Source organism: Sapajus apella, unplaced genomic scaffold (genome assembly GCF_009761245.1).
Source record: "Sapajus apella isolate SASKATOON/1434 unplaced genomic scaffold, GSC_monkey_1.0 scaffold12, whole genome shotgun sequence".
Classification (NCBI taxonomy): domain Eukaryota; kingdom Metazoa; phylum Chordata; class Mammalia; order Primates; family Cebidae; genus Sapajus; species Sapajus apella.
In genome coordinates, this window is record NW_022436952.1 from 12,773,743 (window position 1) to 12,790,563 (window position 16,821).

The 16,821-nt window shown below is 38.9% G+C and overlaps 1 protein-coding gene across 7 annotated transcripts in view; it reads left to right on the forward strand.

The window, feature by feature from the left end:
• TOM1L1 (target of myb1 like 1 membrane trafficking protein) overlaps nt 1-16,821 on the forward strand; it is a 60,020-nt gene that overhangs the window by 12,388 nt on the left and 30,811 nt on the right. For all 7 annotated transcript variants that reach the window (XR_004269433.1, XM_032279283.1, XM_032279284.1 and 4 more), the window contains 2 exons: nt 582-686; nt 1,704-1,820. Coding sequence is in view for 6 of the 7 variants with exons in the window: in XM_032279283.1 (XP_032135174.1) it covers nt 582-686; nt 1,704-1,820 (222 nt within the window). In the remaining variant the exon portion in view is untranslated. The remainder of the gene's footprint in view (nt 1-581; nt 687-1,703; nt 1,821-16,821) is intronic.

Below are 16,821 nucleotides of genomic sequence, written 5' to 3' on the forward strand. Positions count from 1 at the left end.
ATTTGGGGTATAATCCGAAAGCTTGTTTGGCATGCTCTACCCTAGATAATCAGAATCTCCTTTTTTACAAGATTTCCAGGTGTTTTCTCTGCACATTAATGTTGAGAAGCACTGGCCTAGAACCTTGAGTTACCTCTCCACCTAAGGTTGGAGATGAGGCATTGACCCAGAGAGGGTCATTGATGGAGAAGGAGATGCCTTGTCAGCTGTGGCTTAAAAAGGCTTAAGATGAATTGAGCTACCATTTGTTTTTAAGAACCCAAAGAGAAAGCATCAGTAATCTCACATGGCAGTTTATCACTTAGACCCTTGGTAAAAACCAAGGGCATTTTATTAAATTGTAAATGATAATCCTAATAGCAGCCACCTTTTGCTGAATACCTTCTTTATTATGGGCATCTCAGTTGCTTAGTGTACTTCGCAAAATGCTGACGGGTTGTGTAGTTGATTATTTATTCTGGGAAGATAACCTGTACATAGGACTTTGTTTGAGAGTGCTTAAGTTAGCTAAATGGAAAAAACTTCTCATTGGGTGGCTATGTTAATTCACATAATAATACTACCATATTTCATACTCATAGACTGCTCAACTCTCATCAAATCCACCAACATCTGTCCCTACTGCACCAGCTCTTTCTTCTGTAATTGCTCCGAAGAACTCGACTATTACATTGGTCCCAGAACAGGTAACAACAGCCATCACTGTATATATTGATGTCTTTTCCTGATTTGTAAGCACCTTATATACAGTTTGTCTTTTCTGATTAACAGCGTTGAGATGTAGGTACACTCATTTTACAGAGGTAGAGACTGAGGCTTAGTAATACTATGTGACTTATCACAGTTAAGTTCCAGAAAGAATTAATACCATGGATTCTGTCTGCTTCCAAAGCCCAACTTTGTAAGAGCTGTGCTTGCCTAGTGGCTTTCATAGCTTTTTTGGAGCCTTGACTGTGGACTGGATCTAGTGTCCATCAGCCAATTCCTGTTACTTCTGGTAGGACTGTCACATATTTCAGAGAGTTTAGTAAATGGTAGTCTTATTATTTGTATTTATTATGCCAACTGAATTCCATTTACTTGTTTGTGTGTATCAGTTTATCCAAGGTACAGATAAACAATTATTATATGAAGCTCATTTCTGTCCTGCTGTAAAGGAACTATAATTGAAGACTTTGTATTATTATTCTTTTTTTCTTATATAAAAATTCACATAATTCCTCTTAGAATTTAATACAAGATAAAAGAGTGTTTCTTTATTCTTTCTTCTTTAATGCCATCAGAAATAGATAAATTTAATTTGTTTTTCTTTTATCTTGTTGGTTGCCAATAAGTGCAGGATAACTTTTGCCGTTTTAGCCAGGTTTCTGGTACCTTATTCTGCTAGGTACCTAGTACTTCTCACTTCTCCATATTGAGTTTTAATCTTTTTATTTTCCTTCATTTTTAAAATTCCTAAAGCATATTTTGGGGTTTATTACAAGAGATTTCAAGTCCTTTTAAAAAGTGCCTATGTATACATTTGTAAAATAACTATATGTATATTTATATGAAATTAAATTTAAGTTTGAAAATATTAAAGTTTACAAAAGCATTTTTTCTTCCAGCAAATGTCCCATCGGGGCAGGAAACAGATAGTTATTCTTTGTGTGTCCCACTTCTTTGTGTGTCCTATTGACTGGTGACTGCGTTGCTCTCTACAGATTGGAAAATTGCACAGTGAATTGGATATGGTGAAAATGAATGTGCGAGTGATGTCCGCCATATTGATGGAGAATACTCCTGGGTCTGAAAACCATGAAGACATAGAGCTTCTGCAGGTGTTGTACGATTTCAGGGACAATCAGTCAAAGTGTCTCTTAAAGTTATTCTCTAAACTTTGAGCTCTGGAGATGGAAGTCACCTTAATACTGTCTAGTATGTCCTCCTATATCCTGATTTCAGCTGATTTCTAAACTTAACAAAAAGATCCAAGAATGACCTTATCAGAGGTGCAATAGTAACTTAGACATGGTCTTTAACCTCTTGTAACAAATAATTTATTATAAATTATAACCTTGGTCATGTACAATCCAGTCTTTAGTTGTTTTAAGTATGTAAAAGTTGCCTCTATTTTCATCCATTCAACAAACATTGAGTAACTGTGATATAGGAAGGGATATAGAAATGAGAAGGAGGCTGTTTTAGTCCTTAAGAATTTATACCTAATGAGCAAGATTGGTTTATAAACAACAAACATAATGAAGGATTATAGATGCTGTAATATAAATTTGTTTGGGATTATGGGTGGGGAGAAAGAGAGATGTAAGATTTTAGCAAAGGTTTAGATTGAGTCAATACTCAAGCCGTAGAGGAACAAGTAGACAGGGCATTTGGACCTGCATGAGTAGTTCTACAGCCCTCCTATGCCTTCTGTTAATGTCTGTGTATACATATACTTTATTTTTCCCTCTACTGGTTTGTTCTTCTAATTATTTTAAATTTTAAAACTTATTAATTTTAGAAACAGTTAGAAAATCAGTTTCTCGTTTCTAAGTCCCTTTTTTGCCAAGTCTTAAAGCTTAAGATATTTTTACTTTTCTCAGATTCCCACTCCCCTCTTCTCATGTTGGTGTTATTTTTCCTGTAACTTCTTAGATTGTTAGTAAATAACATTTTTCTTGCTCATTTCTTATTTGTGAAACAAAAAATTTATAAAATTTTTCCCAACAATGTTGCTTATATATCACTGCTATGGCGAATAGCTTGTTTTTTCCTTTCTGAAGTACATCCATGTTGGTAAGCTTCAGTGCAAACTTTGAGTGCTTTAATATCCAAAAATGTCCTTTGATTGTCATGTTAAATGCAAGTTAGTTTAGCTAGATACAAAATTCTAGGCACAAAATTCTTTTTCTTCAGGCCATTGAAGATACTGCTTCATTGTTCTCTTATACCCACTAATGCTGATAGAAGTATTATATTATTCTGAATGTATTATAATAATCCTGAATGTGCCGAGCACCTAGAAATAATACCCTATGTCTCTGTTCAAATCCTTTCCACCATTCTTTCTATTCTCTTCTTATGGAACTTTTTAAAGATGATGAAACTTCCGGTTGGACTCATCTCTCTCTTAACATTTCTTTTGTACCTTTCATCTCTTCATTCTAAATTCTGGAATAATTTCTCTGTTTAATGTATATCTCTAAATCTTGTACATCAGGTTGCTTATTCACTCCTTCTAATGTTTCAAAAATTTCTTTTTATTTAAAAATATATACTTTAAAAATATTTGCTGTATACAAATATGTATATAATTTAAAAATATTTAAAATTTTTTTTTTCTTTTTTTTTTTTTTTTTTTTTGAGACAGAGTCTTGCTCCGTCACCAGGCTGGAGTGCAGTGGAGCAATCCCGGCTCACTGCAACTTTCATTTTCCGGTTTCAAGCAATTCTCCTGCCTCAGCCTCCCGAGTAGCTGGGACTAGTTCTTTCATTACATGGTTCTACTTTTCTTTTGTATCTTTCCAAGGAAATAATAACTATATTTAACACTGCTTTTTTGTTTGTTCTGTGGCCTCTCCTTTGCAAATTTTTTTGTTCATCTTTTTAATTTGCATTTCTCTAGTGTTCAGCTGAATTGCTGACAGTGAGCTCAATTTTGTGTGAGACTCTGTCAGCTGGTCTGCATTCTCTGCTGACTCAGCTCACTCATGCTGAAGGGACAATGTAATTGCTACAGCTGTGCTCAATAATGTTTTCAGAGTATGGTATATCAACATGGGATGATGCTGTTTGGGATACATTTATGGCTGGTCTTCTGGATTATGTATTCTCCATTTTTTTTACTGAATGTTACCAGCACCTAGAAATAATACCCTATCTCTGTGTTCCAATCATTGTTTCCACATGGAAACATTACTCCTGTCTCAGCTATCTGGTCTCAGATGAGGAAAGGGGCATGAGCAGGGGTTGTTTTGCCTGGTTATTTTACTTATGTACCTCAACCAATCTATCTGTTAGAGCCTCTTGTGCCAGCATGTTCTTGGCTTCTGGCTTTAGGCATGGAGCACCCTTCATATTCCTTCCATGTTTTAGGCAGTATTCATTATGGGCAGCCTTAAATGTCCTGAATTGCAATATCCACTAATTTAAGAGTTACCAAACTGTGGCCTATGGGCCAAATCTGGGCCTTGCTCTCTTTTGTGCTGTCTCCAGGTTCAGAAGGGTTTTTTAAAGGGTTGTTTAAAAAATAAAAAAAATAAAAAAAACAGGCTGGGCGTAGTGGCTCATGCCTGTAATCCCAGCACTTTGGGAGACTGAGGCAGGTGGATCACCTGAGTTCAAGAGTTTGAGACCAGCCTGGCCAACATGGTGAAACCCCACTTCTACTAAAAATACAAAAATTAGCCAGGCATGGTGGCACGTGCTTATAATCCCAGCTACTTGGGAGGCTGAGGCAGGAGAATCGCTTGAACCCAGGAGGCGGAGGTTGCAGTGAGTCAAGATCATGACATTGTACTCCAGCCTGGGCAACAGAGCAAGATTCCATCTCAAAAATAAATATAATAATAATAAAAACAACAACAACAAAAAAAAACAGAGAAATGACCTCTCCTGTATCCATTTCTCCTATACCCAGAGACCACTGGGGACTCAGATTCCTTTTAAGGAACTCATTGCCATGCCCCACCCCACTATTAATGAATATGAGTTTGTGGTATCTCTCAGGTGTGTAGGGATGAAAAGAGGATTTAAACCACAATGTGGGAGTATAAAGTTCCAGATAAGGTAAGAGCTGATCTGTACAGGTAATGGAGGATAATTATGCCACGCCAAAGAGTGGGCTTGACCAGGCTGGCAGAAGGAAGCTGTTGAAAGGATATAAGCTGAGGGTCTACATAACGAGGATGGATTTTAGAAAAATCCTTCTGGTGGCATTGTGATGATAAATTCTTAGGAAGCAAGACAAGAATCTAGAAAACAACTTAAGAGAGTATTTCTCATCAGTTGTATGCTACATTCTATGGGTGGAAGGTGGTATCTGTGGTCAAGTAAGTTTGTAAAACTAATTGTCTACTGTATTTCTCCTCTTGGAAGTTCATAAAGTTCACTGATATGTTAAAGACTTTAAGAGTCTTTGTTTAGCCCAACATTTATAAACTTATTTAACCAAAGAATCCCAATTTTCCAAATATCTGCTAATATTCTGCAGAACATCAGAGTAGTATTCCTTGAGAAATAAATCAATATTTTAGATCAGTGGCTTTAAGTATATTATTTTTAGAATATCTTAGAATTATAACATTTTGCTAAGGATCCTTGGGGTTCTTGACCTTAGGCAAGTCATTTACTACCGCTGGACTTAGTTTATGTATAAAATGAAGAGCTTAGAAGACAGTAAGCAAGAATAATATTAAACACATCCTCTTTATATGGGATATAAAAAGGAAAATTCATCATTAAATAGATTTTAAATGTAGTAGCCCACAGTGGAGGCTTTTCCAGATAAAAACTTTTTTATTATTATTATACTTTAAGTTCTGGGGTACATGTGCAGATTGTGAGGATTGTTACATAGGTATACATATCCCATGTTGGTTTGCTACATCCATCCCCCTGTCACCTACATTAGGTATTTCTCCTAATGTTATCCCTCCCCAGTTCCCCACCCCTGCTGTCCCTCACCTAACCCCCCACCCCTACCCCCAATATGCCCCAGTGTGTGATATTCCCTTCCCTTTGTCCATGTGTTCTCATTGTTCAACATCCACTTATGAGTGAAAACATGCAGTATTTGGTTTTCTGTTCTTGTGGTCCGTTTGCTGAGAATGATGGTCCCTGCAGGCACATAAACTCATCCTTTTTTGTGGCTGCATAGTATTCCATGGTGTGTATGTGCCACATTTTCTTTATCCAATCTATCATTGATGAGCATTTGGGTTGGTTCCAAGTCTTTGCTATTGTAAACAGTGCCACAGTTAACATACATGTCCATGTATCTTTATAACAGAATGATTTATAATCCTTTGGGTATATACCCAGTAATGGAATTGCTGGATCAAATGATATTTCTATTTCTAGATCCTTCAGGAATTGCCACACTGTCTTCCATAATGGTTGAACTACTTTACACTCCCACCAACAGTGTAGAAGCATTCCTGTTTCTCCACATCCTCTCTAGCATCTGTTGTCTCCAGATTTTTTAATGTTCACCATTCTAACTGGCTTGAGGTGATATCTCAATGTGGTTTTGATTTGTATTTCTCTAATGACCAGTGATGATGAGCATTTTTTCATATCAAACATTTGTTGGCTGCAAAAATGTCTTCTTTTGAAAAGTGTCTGTTCATATCCTTTGCCCACTTTTTGATGGAGTTGTTTTTTTCTTGTAAATTTGTTTTAGTTCTTTGTAGATTCTGGATATTAGTGCTTTGTCAGATGGGTATCTTGCAAAAATTTTTTCCCATTCTGTTGGTTGCTGGTTCACTCTAATGATTGTTTCTTTTGCTGTGCAGAAGCTCTTAAGTTTAATTAGATCCCATTTGTCTATTTTGGCTTTTGTTGCCATTGCTTTTGGTGTTTTAATCATGAAGTTCCTGCCTATGCCTGTGTCCTGAATGGTATTGCCTAGGTTTTCTTCTAGGGTTTTTATGGTGTTAATTCTTATGTTTAAATCTTTAATCCATCTGGAGTTAATTTTTGTGTAAGGTGAAAGGGTCCAGTTTCAGCTTTCTGCACATAGCTAGCCAGTTTTCCCAACACCATTTATTAAACAGGGAATCCTTTCCCCATTGCTTGTTTTTGTCAGGTTTGTCAAAGATTAGATGGTTGTAAATGTGTGGCATTACTTTCAAGGCCTCTTTTCTGTTCCATTGATCTATATCTCTGTTTCAGTACCAGTACCATGCTGTTTGATTACTGTAGCCTTGTAGCATAGTTTGAAGTCAGGTAGCACAATACCTCCAGCTTTGTTCTTTTTGCTTAGGATTGTCTTGGCTATGTGGGCTCTTTTTTGGTTCCATATGAAGTTTAGTTTTTTCCAGTTCTGTGAAGAAGGCCACTGGTAGCTTGATGGGGGTAGTACTGAATCTATAAATTACTTTGGGCAGTATGGTCATTTTCACACTGTTGATTCTTCTTAACCATGAGCATGGAATGTTTTTCCATCTGTTTGTGTCCTCTTTTATTTCCTTGAGCAGCAGTTTGTAGTTCTCCTTAAAGAGATCCTTCATGTCCCTTGTTAGTTGTATTCCTAGGTATTTTATTCAATTTGTACCAATTGTGAATGGGATTTCGCTCATAATTTGGCTCTCTGTTTGTGTTATTGGTGTATAGGAATGCCTGTGATTTCTGCACATTGATTTTGCATCATGAGACTTTGCCGAAGTTGCTTATCATCTTAAGGAGATTTTGGGCTGAGACGATGGGGTCTTCTAAATATACACTCATGTCGTCTGCAAATAGAGACAATTCGACTTCCTGTTTTCCTAATCGAATACTTTTTATTTATTTATTTTTTTGAGACAAAGTTTTGCTCTTGTTGCCCAGACTAGAGTGTGATGATGCAATCTGGGCTCACTACAACCTCTGCCTCCTGGGTTCAAGCAATCCTCCTGCCTCAGCCTCCCAAGTAGCTGGGATTACAGGCATGCGCCACCACACCCAGCTGATTTTTTGTATTTTTAGTAGAGATGGGGTTTCTCCATGTTGGTCAGGATGGTCTCGAACTCCTGACCTCAGGTGATTCTCCCGCCTCGGCCTCCCAAAGTGCTGGGATTACAGGCTTGAGCCGCCATGCCCAGCCCCTTTATTTCTTTTTCTTGCCTGATTGCTCTGGCTAGAACTTCCAATACTATGTTGAATAGGAATGGTAAGAGAGGGCATCCTTTTCTAGTGCCAGTTTTCAGAGGGAATGCTTCCAGTTTTTGCCCTTTCAGTATGATACTGCCTGTGGGTTTGTCGTAAATAGCTTTTATTATTTTGAGATACATTCCATCAATACCTAGTTTATTGAGAGTTTTTAGCATAAAGGGCTGTTGAATTTTGATGAAGGCCTTCTCTGCATCTATTGAGATAATCATGTGGTTTTTGTCTTTGGTTCTGTTTATGCAATGGATTACATTTATAGATTTGCTTATGTTGAACCAGCCTTGCATCCCGGGGATGAAGCTGACTTGATTTTGATGGATAAGCTTTTCGATGTGCTATTGGATTCAGTTTGCCAGTATTTTATTAAACATTTTCTCATCAAGGTTCATTAGGGATATTGGCCTGAAATGTTCTTTTTTAGTTGTGTCTCTGCTAGGTTTTGGTATCAGGATGATGTTGGTCTCACAAAATGAGTTAGAGAGGATTCCCTCTTTTTGTGTTGTTTGGAATAATTTCAGAAGGAATGGTACCAGCTCCTCTTTGTACATCTGGTAGAATTCGGCTGTGAACCAATCTGGTCCTGGACTTTTTTTGGTTGGTAGGCTATTAATTGCTACCTCAACTTCAGACTTTGTTATTGTTCTATTCAGGGATTCAGCTTCTTCCTGGTTTAGTCTTGGGAGGGTGTAAGTGTCCAGGAATTTATCTATTTCTTCTAGATTTACTGGTTTATAATATAAACCAGTAAATAGCGGTGTTTGTAGTAATCTCCGATGGTAGTTTGTATTTCTGTGGAATCAGTGGTGATACCCCTTTATCATTTTTCATTGCATCTATTTGATTCTTCTCTCTTTTCTGTTTTATTAGTCTGGCTAGCAGCCTATCTATTTTGTTGATCTTTTCAAAAAACCGGCTCCTGGATTCATTGATTTTTTGAAGGGTTTTTTGTGTCTCTATCTCCTTCAGTTCTGCTCTGATCTTAGTTATTTTTGTCTTCTGCTACCTTTTGAATTTGTTTGATCTTGCTCCTCTAGTTCTTTTAATTGTGACATTAGGGTGTCAATTTTAGATCTTTCCTTGCTCCTCATGTGGGCATTTAGTGCTATAAATTTCCCTCTGGACACTGCTTTAAATATGTCCCAGAGATTCTGGTACGCTGTGTCTTTGTTCTTATTGGTTTCAAAGAACATCTTTATTTCTGCCTTCATTTCATTATTTGTCCAGTAGTCATTCAAGAGCAGGTTGTTCAGTTTCCATGTAGTTGTGTGGTTTTGAGTAAGTTTCTTAATCTTGAGTTCTAATTTGATTGCACTGTGGTCTGAGAGACTGGATGTTATGATTTCCATTCTTTTTTATTGCTTAGGAGTGATTTACGTCCAATTACATGGTCATTTTTAGAATAAGTGTGATGGGTGCTGTGAAGAATGCATATTCTGTGGATTTGGGGTGGAGAGTTCTGTAGATGTCTATTAGGTCCACTTGGTCCAGGATATAAATTTTTAAACTCATGATGTTAACACATGTGTTAAACTAAAATTGAAAAATTAAATATCAAGGTAAATGGATATGTGACAGATAATATTTTTTAAATGGCCACAGAAATATTTCTACTTCTTCCTGGTCTTCCCAGGCCTTTCAGAGCTCTAAATTGAAATGATTTATGACATTTTCTCTCATATTCTCATCCATCTGTGACAAACAATCCTTCACATATACTGAAAGATTTCATTTAAATATGTGAATCCAGTTTTATATTTGATTCCAATCTGAAGTATACTGAAATTCTTTTTTGTCTCAGAGTGTTTGGGTGCAGATGTTTGTTGAATTTTGCAAGGATAATGCTAATTTGTTGGTTGCTGTTTTAATGCCAGAGCTCAGGGCTGTGTTTTGCCTTGAATAGTAAAGAGTCTTAGGTTATAAATCAACATTAGAAGACTACTCATGGCCAACTCAAATTGAATAGGTTCTGGCGGGGGATCAACTTATAGAGACTGTTGAATGTGTAATGTTATTTTTCTTTCTATGCTTTTTGTTTGTAACATATAAAGATCTGGTGTGGGGAGTAGTATTCTTAATTTCTTTTGACAAATAATTAAAATTTTTTAAATATCTAAATAACTCCACTATAGTTGATCTGAAATAATTCCATGAAATCTTCTATGGAGAAAAAAGATAAAGAGTATATCTGATTTAAGAATTTAAGAATGGATCGAGACCATCCTGGTCAACATGTTGAAACCCCGTCTCTACTAAAAATACAAAAAAAACATTAGCTGGGCATGGTGGCGCGTGCCTGTAATCCCAGCTACTGAGGAGGTTGAGGCAGGAGAATTGCCTGAACCCAGGAGGCAGAGGTTGCGGTGAGCCGAGATCGCGCCATTGCACTCCAGTCTGGGTAACGAGTGAAACTCCGTCTCAAAAAAAAAAAAAAAAAAAAGAATTTAAGAATTAAATCAGCAAAGATAGACTGTGGAAAACAAAAAATTCATTTTTTGGTGTTTTTGATTTTTTATTCTTTCTTTCCCCCTCTAACCCCATGTCATAAACAAATAATTCTTTAGAGTATACTTTTTCAAAGGTTGCTCACACCCGTCTGAAGGAATCAGGTCAGTACAGTTAGAACCCCTAGGTAATGCTAGCTCCCTAGTTGGCTGCCCCCGTATAACTGCAGGGGGTTTTGGAGGCTTCAGCATAAACCTAGGGAGTCATCAGCAGAGGGGACAGCTAGGTTGGGGGTCAGTGAGGGCCCATGGGCATACTCTGATGGAAAGAGTACAACTGTAAAGAAGGAATAAAAGTATCTGAAATCAACGATGTGAATTGTAAAACAGGCGTTTCCCCTGCCCCAAAACAACCAATAATCACATTTTTTAGCTTGCCAAAATAAATTTACTTCCTCTTTCTTCACCAAATCCCATTGAAATGACAGAAGAAATATGAAAATAAAAATAAACCCCAAGGTTTACAGAGAAGACTAAACTGACCATCAAGCCACCAGAATAGTGAGACTAGTCAGTGCCTGATAAAGCAAGTGGGATCAGACCAGCTCAGAACTCAAAGCCCCACCCACGTGAAAGGGACTGTTCCAAAGGCCATTTTCCAGAAGCAGCCCATACTAACCTCAAAATCAAAGCAAGATTGAATGGGCCTTGGGCATTCACATGGTGATGAAAACAACTGTCCTCTGCTGTCTGAGCCACTAACTCAGGAGCAAGGAAATTTCAAGGGTAGCTGTTGAGGCCAGGAAAAAGGACTCTTCTCCAAGTAACTGCTGGTTTCCAACAGAATCTAGGAACCTCTGCAGTTAGAAGAAAAATAATCAGCACTCATTAGAATTTTTTAAACTTTGAAGGCAGGCAGCCTCATCCCTAGAGATAAGAATGTAGTAAGGCTATTAGAAGTCTCAGGAAAAATACGTATGTTCACTCTGTCCACCAAGAGCCAACGCTGACACACAATTTGGCTTTGTGTGGCTGGGGTTTTTTCTGATTCTCTGAGTTTTGTAGGGAGTAGTCATGCAGGGGTTCCACCTGAGTGTCAGAGAGGTTTTTGCTGCAGCTCCCCATCATGTTCGTACCTTGGGCTTTGTCCTTTGTGTCTGCTGTGAACCCTACTGGAGATTGGCAGATGGGTGCCTTGTGAACCCTTGTTCCTTTATTGCTGCTTGAGTCTTTAGATCTTACTTTGGTTCTCAGCCTTGGAGGATTTCTGATGCTTTCTTGAAAGTGTAGGCACAAATGTTAAAATATTTTAATATCTAACATTTTTAGATATTCTGTTATAAGAAAGGTTTGCAGGATATTGAATACGGTGCTGTGCAAAAAAACAAAAATTCTATATAGGGTTTTTTAAATTGAGGCAAAATTCACAGCGGTGGCTCACACCTGTAATCCCCACACTTTGAGAGGCTGAGGCAGGTGGATCACTTGATGTCAGGAGTTCGAGACCAGCCTGGCCAACATGTTGAAACTTTGTCTCTACTAAAAATACAAAATTAGCTGGGCATGGTGATGGGTGCCTATAATCCCAACTACTTGGGAGGCTGAGGCATGAGATTCGCTTGAACCTGGGAAGTGGAGGTTGCAGTAATCAGAGATCACGCCACTGCACTCCAGACTGGGCAACAGTGGGAGACTCCATCTCAAAAAATCAAAATAAAATAAACATACATTCATTGTAACTACAGTTAACCCTTGAACAACACATAGCATTTGTAAGCACTGATCCCACAATGTCAGTTGAAAATTCATGTATAACTTTTGATTTCCCCAGAACTTAACTACTAATAGCCTACTACTGACCAGAAATCCTATCAATAACATAAACAGTCAAATTAACACATATTTTCTATGTTATATATGTTATGTGCCATATTTGTAAGGTAAGCTAGAGAAAAGAAATGTTAAGAAAATCGTAAGGAAGGCTGTATACAGTGGCTTACATCTATAATCGCAAACTTTGGAAGCTGAGGCAGGAAGATTGCTTGTGTCCAGGAGTTTGAGACCAGCCTGGGCAATGTAGTGAGACTCTGTTGCCACAAAAATAAATTAGCCAGGCATGGTGGTCCATGTCTGTAGTCCCAGCTACTATGGAGGCTGAGGTAGGAGGATCGCTTGAGCCCAGGAGGTCGAGGCTACAGTGAACCATGATTGCACCACTGCACTCAGCCTCAACAACAGAGTGAGACCCTGTCTCAATTTAAAAATTGAAATTAAAAAAAATTCTTTAAGAAATTATAAGGAAGAGAGCATATATTTACTATTAATTACATGGGTCTTGATCCTTGTCTTTTTGCTGAATAGGCTGAGGAAGAAGAAGAGGAGGAATTGGTCCTGCTGTCTTAGGTGGCAGGGGCGGAAAACAATCTGCTTATCATTGGACCCATGCAGTTCAAACTTGTGTTGTTCAAGGTCCAACTTTATTTCCTCTATTTAATTTCAATACATTTTCGTTACCCCAAAAGGAAACCCGATGCCCATTAAGCAGTCTCTCCCCTTTCTGCCTTTCACCAGTTCCAAATAACCACCAATCTGCTTCTGTGTCTGTGGATTTACCTGTTCTGGACATTTCATATTAATAGAATCACATAATATATGACTTTTTGTGTCTAGCATCTTTCACTTAATCTTTTCAAGGTTCATCCATGTCATAGCATGTATCAGAATTTTATTACTTTAATGGCCTAATATTTCACTGTATAGATATACCACATTTTATATATCAGTTCATTGACAGACATTTAGGTTGTTTCCACCTTATGCTATTGTGACTAATGCTGCTATGAACATTCACATACAGTTTTTTGTTTGAATATCTGTGTTCATTTTTTTTTTTTTTTTTTTTTTTTTGAGATGGAGTTTCGCTCTTGTTACCCAGGCTGGAGTGCAACGGCATGATCTCGGCTCACCGCAACTTCCGCCTCCTGGGTCCAAGCAATTCTCCTGCCTCAGCCTCCCGAGTAGCAGGGACTACAGGCGTGAGCCACCATGCCCAACTAATTTTTGTATTTTTAGTAGAGATGGGGTTTCACCTTGTTGACCAGGATGGTATCGATCTCAACCTCGTGATCCACCCACCTCAGCCTCCCAAAGTGCTGGGATTATAGGCGTGAGCCACCGCGCCCGGCCTCATTTCTTTTAAGTATCTACCTAGGAATAGAATTGCTGGGTGATATAGTAACTTTAACTTTTTGAGGAATTGTCTAACTATTTTGCACAACGGCTGCACCATTGTATATTCTACTAGCAGTATGCAGTACTACTAGGATTCCAGTTTCTGCACAATAAACATTTATTATTTTCCATTATGTTTTTTTTAAATGGTCCTTTGGTAGGTGTGAAGTGGTATCTCATTACGGTTTTGATTTTAATTTGCATTTGCAGTTCCCTAATTACTGATGAAATTGGGTGTCTGTATTATAGCTTTTTATTTTTTTAATTATTTTATTTTATTTATTTTTGGGACAGAGTCTCACTCTGTTGCTCAGGCTGGAGTGCAATGGCATGATCATGGCTCACTGCAACATCCACCTCCTGAGTTCAAGCAATTCTCCTGCCTCAGCCTCCCGAGTAGCTTAGACTACAGCCGCCTGCCACCACACCCAGCTAATTTTTGTATTTTTAGTAGAGACAGGGTTTCACCAGGTTTGCCAGGCTGGTCTCGAACTACTGACCTCAGGTGATCCACCTGCCTTGACCTCCCAAAGTTGTATTATGGCTTTTTAAAAGGTTATTAGCCAGGCATGGTGACAGGTGCCTACAATCCCAGCTACTCGGGAGGCTGAGGCAGCAAGCTGCCCTGGAGCTTGAACCTGGGAGGTGGAGGTTGCAGTGAACAGAGATTGCACCATTGTACTCCAGCCAGGGCGACAGAATGAGATTCCTTTTCAAAAAATAAAATGATAAACTAAAATCATAAAATATAAACCAGATAGTGTTGTTTCTTGCTGGAAACCCTCCCGTGGCTTCCCATTATACTCAGAGTAAAACCAAACCTCTCTACTCTGGCCATGTTTAGCCAACTTCTTCCATGGCACATGCTTGCTGACCTCCTTCCTATTCCTTGAGTGCACTGACTTTCATTCTTGCTGGGGAGCTGTTTCATCTCTGAATCTCATGCTTCCCCATCTTCAAATGGCCAACTCGCTCGTTCTTTTTTTCTCTCTCTCTTTCAACAGTCTCACTCTGTTGCCCATGCTGGCGCCATTGTACAATGGAGCCATGTCGGCTCACTGCAACCTCTACCTACCAGGTTCAAGCAATTGTCCTACCTCAGTCTCCTGAGTAGCTGGGACTATAGGCACCTGCCACCACGCCTGGCTATTTTTTGTATTTTTGGTATGGACGGGGTTTCACTATGTTGGCCAGGCTGCTCTCAATCAAACTTTTTCTTATCATTCTGATCTTAGCGTGTTACCCTCCTGAGAAGTTTTCTGTGACTCTCCAGTCTAAAATTAGCCACCATCTGATCACATCACCATTCATTCTCCACCTGGCACTCACAGTGTCTGATGCTTTTCTTGCATGGTTGTCAGCTGTCTGCCTACTAGAATGGAAATGCCAAAAGGCTTGTCTTGTTCATTACCAGATTCTGGCTCCCAGATTAGTGCCTAACATGATGTAATCATTGAATAAAAACAGGCCTAATGGATCAATAGCTTTCTTCCCCTGGATTTTATATGGCTTAAAATTCAAATTTGTATTCTTGGTATGAGGTGGGGATTTTACCTTCATTTATTTTTTCAATTTGATGGCTCATTGTCCAAATAACATTCACTAACAATTTATATCTTTTCCAATGGTTTTAAATACCCCTTTATCACATACTGTATATTCTAATTCAAGGTTGTCTTCTAGAGGCTGTACTTGTCCCTTGACCTATTTGTGACTAAACTGGCATCATACTCTTTTGATTACTCTAAAGTTTTCATGCTTTGTAGAGTGTATTAGCAAAGAAATGACATACTTCATTTGGGTAATCTGAAGAAAGTTTAATCAAGATACCATTTATTTAGTAAGATGTTACAAAGTTCAAGGAAACCACAAGGGCTAGATCACTACTCTGCATTATTAACTAATATCCCAAGGTTTACATAGGCAAGAAGAGGTCACTTTTGCCAGAACCTAGAGAAAAAAATAATGTGGAGAGGGTAGCCTTGACAGCAGTGGTGCCTTTGGTGGAAGAAATGGAAAGAATAAATATCCAGACCTCATTCGCCTTCCTTTCTCCTGTTTCCTGCCAGCAAGACTTGTCTGAACACAGAAGCAAGAAGACAGGGGACCTAGATATGTGATCCCTACAAGCTAGGCCCCAGGGCACAGAGTTTAGGCAGAAAGTGTGGACAGTGGATCTGGAGGGCAAAGGATAGTTGTCCAGGAGAAAGGAAAAGCCTTCACTCAAAAATTTCTTGGCCAGGCGCGGTTGCTCATGCCTGTAATCCCAGCACTTTGGGAGGCCGAGGTAGGTGGATCACGAGGTCAGGAATTCAAGACCAGCTTGGCCAACATGGTGAAACCCTGCCTCTACTAAAAATACAAAAATTAGCTAGGCATGGTGGCGCACGTCTGTAATTCCAACTACTTGGGAGGCTGAGGCAGGAGAATCACTTGAACCTGGGAGGTGGAGTTTGCAGGGAGCTAAGATTATGCCACTGCACTCCAGTCTGGGCGACAGAGCAACACTTTGTCTCAAAAAACAAAAATTTATTGGCTGCTCTTCTACATATACTTCACCAGTGACTACAGTCTTATAATATGAGTTACTGTTAAAAACCAGCCTGAGGCCAAGCATGGTGGAGCACGCGTGTAATCCCAGCACTTTGGGAGGCTGAGGTGGGTGGATCACCTGAAGTCAGGAATTCCAGATCAGCCTGGCCAACATGGCAAAACCTCGTCTCTACTAAAAGTACAAAAATTAGCTGGGGCATGCCTATAGTCACTCAGGAGGCTGAGGCATGAGAATTGCTTGAACTGGGGAGGGCAAGGTTGCAGTAAGCAAAGATTGCACCACTGCACTCCACCCTGTGTGACAGAGCGATACCCAGTCTCAAAAAAAAAAAAAAAGAAAACCCAGCCTGTATACTTGGAACTTCTTCCTGTTTCATCTGTTTACGCTTACTGTCTAGTAGCTGTTCTGTTTCTTTGGAACCTATTCCTTGTCTGTTTTCTTTCATCTGAAATCCAGTATGTTTACTTGGAATCCCCTCTCTGTTCCATCAACCCATGTTGAACAATTAGGTCCTGAAGCCCTACCAATTAAGAGGGTTTTGCTCTTTATTAGACTCATAGGTAATAAAACCATTTTATGCAGTAGACACATTTTCCCACCACTGTGTTGCTTGTAAATTTTGAACTATTCATTAGGGATGGAGACGGGATTTTCTTTAGTTTTTCGAAGTGGAATGTGATGATTCTGAGGCTCTATCTTGTCTAACAAGTGTAGTGATGAGTTAAAGGCAGCCACCCTGGCCAT